The following is a 9,957-nucleotide window of genomic DNA, read 5'->3' as shown; positions in this document are numbered from 1 at the left end:
TAGCTGATTTTTTTTATTAATGTGTTTGATGAAGCCATAAAAGTAGTTACCTTCAAAGTTTGAGCAAATTCACGGTTCAGTTCGATACTTGGTTCAATATTTTTTCGATACAAAAAAAAAAAAAAAAATGTTCATGCTTTTTTAATTTGTCATTTATTAAAATTATAAATATATATTTTAACTCAAACGTACAGTTTTTAAATTTAATGTTGCTGAAACAACAAAGGGATAAAATAATAAATTTATCTGATCGAGAAATCACTTATCTTTGGAAAAGAGACTTTATTACAGAGAAATGGCTCTTTCCAAAATAAAAGCTATACTATACACTTCTTCTGGGGTATACTCTCAGCAGCGTATTAAACATATCAGGTCCCCATAAGGAGAATCATGTGCTAATGGCTGTCTAAATGACGCGGGTAAAGTTTGTAGCATGCGTGCTTGTTGTTTTTGTCTGCTTCCACTTGTCTTTGCACTAGGATGATGTCGGAGTAAATGTGCAGTCATATTCATTTTGTTCCCACTAGTGCTGTCAGCGTTAATCTGAAATGATGTTAACGCCACAACACGGCAAATCTCCGTTAACGAGCTACCTCGGATCACCCCGTGCCTGGGGCTGGACGGTGTCAACAGTTAACGAGCAAACTGCGCTAACGCACTAGTTCCCACCCATGTAATTGAGCATTGCGTGGCACATCTGACATACTGTTTTACTTTTGTCCATGATGCGCTTACCTTCAGGGTCATACTTCACATGAAAACCAAAATAGTTCCAAAGGCCAGATCTGAATGAGAGTGGGGGAGGTTCAATTTGCCATGTTGCAAGGAGCTTAGCTTCTGTCTTGCTAGCTTGCGCTGCGCTCAGTGGATCTGCGCTCGACAGTGCAGCCTAGGCGGGGTAGTCGAACGCAGATCCACTGAGCTCTCAACACAGACAGCATCCTCAGAAGAAAAGTTGATCAAATAAATTAAAAATTTTGTATTGTTTGATACATATGCATACCGAACCGAAAGCACTGTATCGAACGGTTCAACCTTAAGTTACATTTTAAGGTGACCCAAACAATGACGACTACAAAATTAAGGGAAAAAAATATCACAGCTAGAAGATCAGCTTAGTATCAAATGTACGAAATAACCAATTACTCTAGATTTTTTTAAAGCTTGTTTCAGTTACTCTATATCACAAATTAAAAAGTGCAAAAAATTTGAATGCACCATTTAGTTTCCTGTAACTTTCTATGGCTTTATTAAGCATACTGTAGTTACTGTAGAAAAAAATAAATGTGCTTACTGTGAGGAGGTGAGGTGGGAGGCACTAATGAACTTTTCATGGAATGAACCATTTAAAAAAAATTAAAAGAAAAAAAAAGGGAACAACAACAAAAAGAAACACATTAAAGTCAAAGATCTGTTGTCACTGCATTTTGCCAAAAGTCAACATGAAACTATCAACATGTGAAGAATAAATAAAGTCACTGCTAATAAAAAGCTACAGAAAGTCAGATTTAGCTGTATTCAGTCTTGTGTAAAGCCGCAGTGTTCAGCTCCACAGAATTAACAAAACAAACAACAAAAAAAAAAAGCAATGCAGCCTATTTAACTGTATTCATACAACCTTGCCAGAGGCTGTGACTTGTAGATGGATGCTAGGATATACATCTACATATACTAATGAAAACCGGATACAAAAAAATATATTGAGTACAACTGTACCAGCAGTGAGTATTTCTAAAATGTTACAGATAAAAAATAAATTCTGAGTAAATATATAGTATAGAATAAGGATTGTAATAGAACCCAGCTATTTAAAACATGCTGTCTAGTTAGATATCTACTGTGATATTAGTTTATTAAGTAATCGCCCACAGTGAGTGTATAGACAGGAAACTATAATTATTCAACAGCGGATACGTCCAGTTCACCATCATAAAGAAGACTGATTAGGCTAGTGTCTTCACAAAGCGGGGGACCAGAGCCTTAATTGCATTATCACAATCACAAATGTATTCGTGAACACATCAGTTCCAACTGAAACAGGTAACCTGCTACCTTAAACGGTCAGAAATGTAATAGTGCAAATGAGACCTGGCTGTCCTTTTCAAGTAATATAAATTCAAAAGCAGTGTGATTTAGATGAAAATAAAGAGTAAATCCATGGCTTATATGTTGATTGGAAAGGCAGGAAACTCTTTGGCTATCAAGGCAGGTGAAAGGCAGGTAAAACAGAGCATGAACTCTGAACAACTGACCACTCTGTGAATCTCATTTTCATTTCAAAATAAAATCTGTGATTGTTTCCACAACTAACACTGTCAACCCAACTATTCAATATTAAGATTCTCTTCTATTATAAGAGAGATTTAATGATTTCAGATTACAAATCTGAGCTAACAGAAGGTTGACCCTTGAGGTCCACAAGCGAACAGCCGGTGTGAGCACCATATGTCTTACTCTGTTCTTGGTTAAGGGAAGTTGATTCTTGGCAAGAAATGAGAGCGAGCGATCTCTACTCTCATATGCACATACTTAAGTGATTATAATGTTTACTCCCCTCTGATTCACGGATCAGCGTCTGGAGTTTGATGGCCCCCACCCCTGGCCTTGATTTGGAGCCAGGCATCTCCCAGTGCCTTGGCAAAATGGTCATCCACTGAACCCGTTATGGACACTGAGTTAGACACAGACTCTGCTTCTTTGTAGTTCTCTCCAAGACTTCGACGAAAGTGCTCCTCAATCACAGGATCGCATACTAAATTGGATGGAATAACATCATGTGGAGGAAGAAGACCAAAAAGAAATTGTTATTTCCATGCATCTAAACTGAAAACTGAATAAATACCTTTTGATTTCTCAGTTCAATAAAAAAAAATAAAAAAAAAAATAAAAAAAAAAAACAGCTTTGGGGGATGCTCTCTTATCAAAGTCTAGGAAAAACACAGCTGGGTATTTTGAAAAATAGCTTTGATTGCAAATTTGATGCAAAATGCAGAACATATAATAGCTTGAGTGCATGAAAATTAGTTTTTAGATTTTTTTTTTTAACCATTTCATTTTGTTACACTATTTGGTACATTTACAATAGATCAAATACAGATTCAGATACAATTTGTTTGATTCACTACAGTTTTTCCTAGGTATGTGTCATTTTCAGAGGTTGCCTTTATGATTCAGTTAAGACTTAAACTAAATCAGAAATCTTAAAACGATCTAGTGCAATATACTGGTGTAATTCATTTTAGGATAAGCTTTTGTTGTGTGCAACCATTGCAATAAACTAGTTTGCATAACAGTGAGTCAAAAACTCAAACTACATCTGATTAGGGCTGCATGATAACTCAAGAATTTTCAAACTGGCCAATGTACAACCACATATTACTTTTATGTTTGGAAAGAGACTGAGAACACATACACAAAGGACAGAGACACCAACTTGTGGCAGCAATTGCTCTTAATTATTGACAAAGTTGGATTTTAACGTTGATAAATTGGTTAAATTAGCAAAATAAAAATATGCAACTTGGATATATTTTTGTGCAACCACCCAGCACTGTTGACTTTAAAACTCCACAGGTCTTTTAGATCTTTTTTTTTTTTGTCATACTTTAACAAATCAGTACATGGAAAGACAAATATATTAGTTTGTTAGTGCAAGTATCTTAAAAGACTTACCATTAGCCTTTCTCGGATCAGTAGGTGGGCTAGTAGTACAACCGTTCATGTGGCAGTGAGAGAGGTTGCAGTTGCGGTTGCTCGCAGGGGCACAGGTAATAACCGAGGGACGATTCTGTATAAGAAAAGGAAAAAAAAAAAAAGATTCATTACTGACCTACATTACTGGTTAAATGTTTTTTTTTTTAATCCATCTGTGATCAACCATAAAGTATTTACACAGTACTTCCAACCATCTTGCAAAGGCAGATATATACAGGGAGTGCAGAATTATTAGGCAAGTTGTATTTTTGAGGAATAATTTTATTATTGAACAACAACCATGTTCTCAATGAACCCAAAAAACTCATTAATATCAAAGCTGAATGTTTTTGGAAGTAGTTTTTAGTTTGTTTTTAGTTTTAGCTATTTTAGGGGGATATCTGTGTGTGCAGGTGACTATTACTGTGCATAATTATTAGGCAACTTAAAAAACAAATATATACCCATTTCAATTATTTATTTTTACCAGTGAAACCAATATAACATCTCCACATTCACAAATATACATTTCTGACATTCAAAAACAAAACAAAAACAAATCAGCGACCAATATAGCCACCTTTCTTTGCAAGGACACTCAAAAGCCTGCCATCCATGGATTCTGTCAGTGTTTTGATCTGTTCACCATCAACATTGCGTGCAGCAGCAACCACAGCCTCCCAGACACTGTTCAGAGAGGTGTACTGTTTTCCCTCCTTGTAAATCTCACATTTGATGATGGACCACAGGTTCTCAATGGGGTTCAGATCAGGTGAACAAGGTGGCCATGTCATTAGTTTTTCTTCTTTTATACCCTTTCTTGCCAGCCACGCTGTGGAGTACTTGGACGCGTGTGATGGAGCATTGTCCTGCATGGAAATCATGTTTTTCTTGAAGGATGCAGACTTCTTCCTGTACCACTGCTTGAAGAAGGTGTCTTCCAGAAACTGGCAGTAGGACTGGGAGTTGAGCTTGACTCCATCCTCAACCCGAAAAGGCCCCACAAGCTCATCTTTGATGATACCAGCCCAAACCAGTACTCCACCTCCACCTTGCTGGCGTCTGAGTCGGACTGGAGCTCTCTGCCCATTACCAATCCAGCCACGGGCCCATCCATCTGGCCCATCAAGACTCACTCTCATTTCATCAGTCCATAAAACCTTAGAAAAACCAGTCTTGAGATATTTCTTGGCCCAGTCTTGACGTTTCAGCTTGTGTGTCTTGTTCAGTGGTGGTCGTCTTTCAGCCTTTCTTACCTTGGCCATGTCTCTGAGTATTGCACACCTTGTGCTTTTGGGCACTCCAGTGATGTTGCAGCTCTGAAATATGGCCAAACTGGTGGCAAGTGGCATCTTGGCAGCTGCACGCTTGACTTTTCTCAGTTCATGGGCAGTTATTTTGCGCCTTGGTTTTTCCACACACTTCTTGCAACCCTGTTGACTATTTTGAATGAAACGCTTGATTGTTCGATGATCACGCTTCAGAAGCTTTGCAATTTTGAGACTGCTGCATCCCTCTGCAAGATATCTCACTATTTTTGACTTTTCTGAGCCCGTCAAGTCCTTCTTTTGACCCATTTTGTCAAAGGAAAGGACGTTGCCTAATAATTATGCACACCTGATATAGGGTGTTGATGTCATTAGACCACACCCCTTCTCATTACAGAGATGCACATCACCTAATATGCTTAATTGGTAGTAGGCTTTTGAGCCTATACAGCTTGGAGTAAGACAACATGCATGAAGAGGATGATGTGGACAAAATACTCATTTGCCTAATAATTCTGCACTCCCTGTATATATACACACAGGGGTGCACATAAGTAAGTGGTCCGCAGGTGCGCAATCGCTGTCAAAATAAAAGACGCGCACCAGATAAGAAGTTGCAACGCACGTTTGCGTACATAAGATTTTCTGGAGGAGGATAGACCTTTGTTTAGAACTCTTAAAGATGTCGAAGAAGCAAGCTCCTTTAAGCAATTACTTTGGTGTTCCTCTACCTCCAAAGAAATGTCAGAAGGAGTCCGAAAATAAGTGTGTATTCTCCAAAAAGTGGTTGCAGGCGGTGAGCTGGCTTCAAACAAATGATGAACGCACAGAAATGTGGTGCAGAATATGCTGTGAAAATCCCACTCTAGCGGACAAAAACAGTGCCTTTAATATGTACGCAAACGCGCGTTGCAACTTCTTATCTGGTGAACGTCTTTTATTTTGACAGCGAATGCGCAGCTGCGGACCACTTATGTGCACCCCAAATCTGCAAGACAACTCTAGTAACAGGACAACAGGAAACATGGCCAACACACTGTGAACACAGTCTTTATTCTGTCATCTGTGTTAATCGTGGCATTAAATCTCTGCTGGCCATCACATGTAGCAACCTTTACCTTTATACATATCTGTTATTTTGATCTCCTTACACTGACTTAAATACATAAGCCAAAATATATAAAGATATTAAAAATAAACTGATATGTTGTCTTTACAGGCAGATAAGAAACATTTTCTTTGTTCATCCTCTTAGTGAAATTCATATTTTTATTTGTTCCCACATTAGCTCGTAGTTGTGTTTTTCTTTACTGTTGACTGTAATAAACCATAGAGGTTTAAATAGGTCAGTATTTAAACAGTTTCTCAAAACTGATTTTGCCAGCCTTACAATACACCCCCCCCTCTTCACAACAGAAGCGATCATAGATAGTTGTTGTTTTGCACACAGTAAATGCATTTCAGTACATGTTTTATCCATCCACTGGTCATATCTCACTGAACAACAAGAAAGGTGAAAAAAATTAAATGTGTGCAACCTTTTTTAAAAAAAAACAACAAAAAAAAAAAAAAAAAAAAAAAAATCACAATGCTCTCTCTGTGTGCTACAAGTTGACGTACCTGCTGTCGCTCTACAGTTCCACTTATGACAGACTTCTCTGTTCCCCTGACTCCAATATCATGGCTGCTTTTGGTCAGAGGTATCGGCTGGTCTACAGCATAGCCAGCAATGGAGGCATACAGATGGTTCCCATGGAGACCATTAGAGGAGGAAATAACGTGCTCCACAGGACTGTGGCTGAGGCTCCAGTGCTCACTATGGTTGTCTCCAGCAGAGGGACGCCCCCTTGATAAAGACAGTTAAAATAAAATGTACTAGCAGCTTCGTGGACGACTTTTGTTTTAATTGTTGTGCAGAGGGGATGTTTTTTTAAGCACACACAGATGAAGTACAGGAAAGGGTTTTCATTTGTAATGTGCAGCTTTATAATTATTATTATTGTAGACTTTTCTTAAGATTATATACAGCTTCATTTTAAGATTTGTTTATATCAGTGAACTACTTTGTGTCAGGTCTTGATGCATGCTCAATCAACCAGGTAAGGAAGTATGTCCAGACCAACAGAATCAACTTTTTGGGGTTCTCTGTGTCACACTTTACCATCAAACTTTAAGAGGCTGATCATTAAAGTCATGGTCAGATTTTTTTTTTCCTTTCAGCCTGTATTCTGAATAACATCAGACTGAATGTTTTTACCCATATTGGATAAAATAAATACGTTTCACAGCCAGAACACACTGAAACACTGAGTGCTGTATTTATAAATAAATAAATATTACCATATGCTGGCTTCGAGCCTTAAATGAAACCAAACGAAAAAAGGAGATGAATACAAGGTTGTTAGGGCTTCTTAATAATTTTACATTTTTGTATGACAATCAGAAAAGTATCAGGGGGACCCTGTTTGTAATGCATGACACTTGTCACATGATGTATTACATTTACAACTCATATATTGCACTGCATACAATTTATTCAATCCAACAAATATAAAAAGCCAATACAGCAATAATTTCAAGACCCACACAAAATCATAATAATTTTTTAAAGGCACTTACAGCTGGGTGGCAAACAATCTGCTCATTTTGGTCATGTGGTCTTCATCACAGTGGAATCGGTCTTCCATTTGTTCTTCGCCATATTTTCGTTTGCTTGGGCAGTGAGGAGGAGGCCCACTTATATTGGACATAGTGGCAGAAAGGGAGGGCATCTTGGACTCATCTGTGGGAAAGAGTTCAGTAGTAGAAATAACTTAATTAAATTAATTTAGACTAAAAGGAAGTTTCCAGAATAAAATACACAATAAACACAGTAAAGTATAAGGACTCTGTGTATTCCATCAATTCATTTTAAACTGACTTTTTGAGACTGCACTGGTAGGTGATCAAGAGTTTCATAAATATACCAAGTAATACAATTTGGCCAGATTTTAATAAACCATGAGCTACAAAAAGCAAAGTAGAAACCAGTTTGACTAAGTACATCTTGCTTAATGTTAAAACAATGTAAATAACGTATAATAAAGTTGACAATATTACATAATCTGGGGCTATTGCACAAAGGAGAACACTTGATACATATAGTTATAATGGAGAAGTACTTTGGGTTTTGGTGAATTAAAAAAATAATAATATCAGATTCATTGGGGGACCGGAGATCATAAATTAAGTAAATGGCAACTAAATTATAATTTACATTTATTTTTTTGAATTCCTATTATAAAACGACTCTGACTTTGTTTCATGTATGGAGGGTGCAATTTGTTTGGGAAGTAAACTTTGATCAAGAAAGCCAATAGAGCAATACACAAGCAGTTAAAAATCACCCACTCATCTAAGCCCAAAGGAAACTGTGTGTAGAAACATGATAAAGCACATTTTTGAGCAAAATTTCCTGATTTCTTTAGATGTTTGACTAAGCAGTGGCACAAATGAGTGTTACACAACCTGAAGCTTAATCACTGCTACATCATATGAAGCAACATTGTAGTGTATGCCGTTATAGCTTGGGAATTTCTACAAATTTCAAATGAATGTTATTATTATTCAATGACAACTTGTTAAATACAGGCTATAAAAATCGTATTTTAAAGTTGCGATGTTATTAAACAAAACAGTCGTTGTTCTCCGCACCAACAAGTTGTTAAACATGTCGTCAGTCTCGACGCTAGCGTCAGGATAGTCAAAAGGGTAACGCAAATCACAACACAGGGGTATCTGGCGCTGAATTTAGGGAAACCACAACGTGTTGCGTTTTATAAATGAACTCAGGAACTATAGGACCAAAAGAAAGAAAAAAGACAAACTTACCTTCGTAGTGCAGTCTCCCAATGTTATTGTTCATCTTGTCCAGGAACTGAGAGTTTATCATGTCCATTCTAGCATTTACACGAACAGGCTACTTGCTAACATTGACGTTAGCAAGCTATCCTAAAGGAGATAGAAATGTTGTCATGTTTTTAAAAATGGAATACGTTTACACGCCAGTTAATGGTAATCCCAAAAGACATTAGTCTTTATTTTGTTCAACGACAGGCACTTCATGACACTGAAGACTACAGGCTTTAGTGCGGCTAGCTAAACACGTAGCCTACGCTGAGCCAGCTACTAGCCGTTCATCAGTGCGAGCTTTAAATTAAACTACGAAGTTATAAACGCTTATATTGAAGAGGTTGTTGTTATTAAAATACAATGTTATACATGTATTGTGACCAGCGGTCTGCTTAGTTGCTGAAGCCAAAATACAAAACAGCGAACTTTGTCTACTTTACTCACGACACAAACTTACGTTAGCCAAGTCGCTAACTTTTCAGTGCGCTAGGTCAATGATTTTCGTTTTAACTAGCAAAAACCTAAAAACTACAAGTCAGTATCTACTTGGTGCCAGGTTAGGTTCAATAGTCTATATCCAACAAACTGAATTCCAAAAAATGGGTATTCCTATTCTTCCATGATACTTACTTCTTCGACAAAAATTAGCTTTACGGCAACACCATAGTTAGCCGAGTCTGCCTACGTACTCTGCCTTCTTCACGCACTTTCACACAGCAGCAGTCCTCAGACAACAAAAGAGCTGAGCGGCCCTAGCGGAGAGATACGAGGCGAACCGGGGCTTTTTGAAGCATATTTAAAAGGTACTTTTATACGGTATGAACACTTTGATATTAACCATTAACAAATTCTCCTATCATCCTAAAAGTAACATTGTTTTTCAAGTTTATCAAGCTACGCAGCCTATGAAGATGCCCAAATGAAATGGGTTTAACGTGAAACACAATAGGCTACTTGATTTTTTTTTTTAATGACACTACTGACCATATAGATAATGTTTTTGATATGTGAAGAAAGTAAACATACAAAGAGCTGCTTTCTCTGAACTGCTGTTGATTTTACACGAATCATTATGAGGAGTTTCCTGTGATTTTCACTGCAGTGA

General features: G+C 37.4%; 1 protein-coding gene across 2 annotated transcripts; it reads right to left on the bottom strand.

The window, feature by feature from the left end:
• Positions 1–933: 933 nt before the first annotated feature.
• Positions 934–9,590, bottom strand: vgll4a (vestigial-like family member 4a). Of its 2 annotated transcripts, none has more exons than XM_040007883.1 (6): positions 9,483–9,590; positions 8,832–8,951; positions 7,581–7,743; positions 6,582–6,807; positions 3,673–3,787; positions 934–2,752 (listed from the first exon to the last, which is right to left on the bottom strand). In XM_040007883.1, the coding sequence occupies exons 2-6, from the start codon at positions 8,896–8,898 to the stop codon at positions 2,562–2,564; spliced, it is 762 nt and encodes a 253-aa protein (XP_039863817.1). In that variant the 5' UTR covers positions 8,899–8,951; positions 9,483–9,590; the 3' UTR covers positions 934–2,561. The 2 variants fall into 2 exon arrangements, with proteins under 2 accessions (XP_039863817.1, XP_039863818.1); XM_040007884.1 differs by lacking the exon at positions 9,483–9,590 and adding an exon at positions 9,310–9,444.
• Between the last annotated feature and the right edge of the window lie 367 nt (positions 9,591–9,957).

Source organism: Simochromis diagramma, unplaced genomic scaffold, assembly GCF_900408965.1.
Source record: "Simochromis diagramma unplaced genomic scaffold, fSimDia1.1 OVJJ01000545.1, whole genome shotgun sequence".
NCBI lineage: Eukaryota > Metazoa > Chordata > Actinopteri > Cichliformes > Cichlidae > Simochromis > Simochromis diagramma.
The sequence above is the reverse complement of the archived record's forward strand: the minus strand, read 5'-3'. Positions and strand labels throughout refer to the sequence as shown.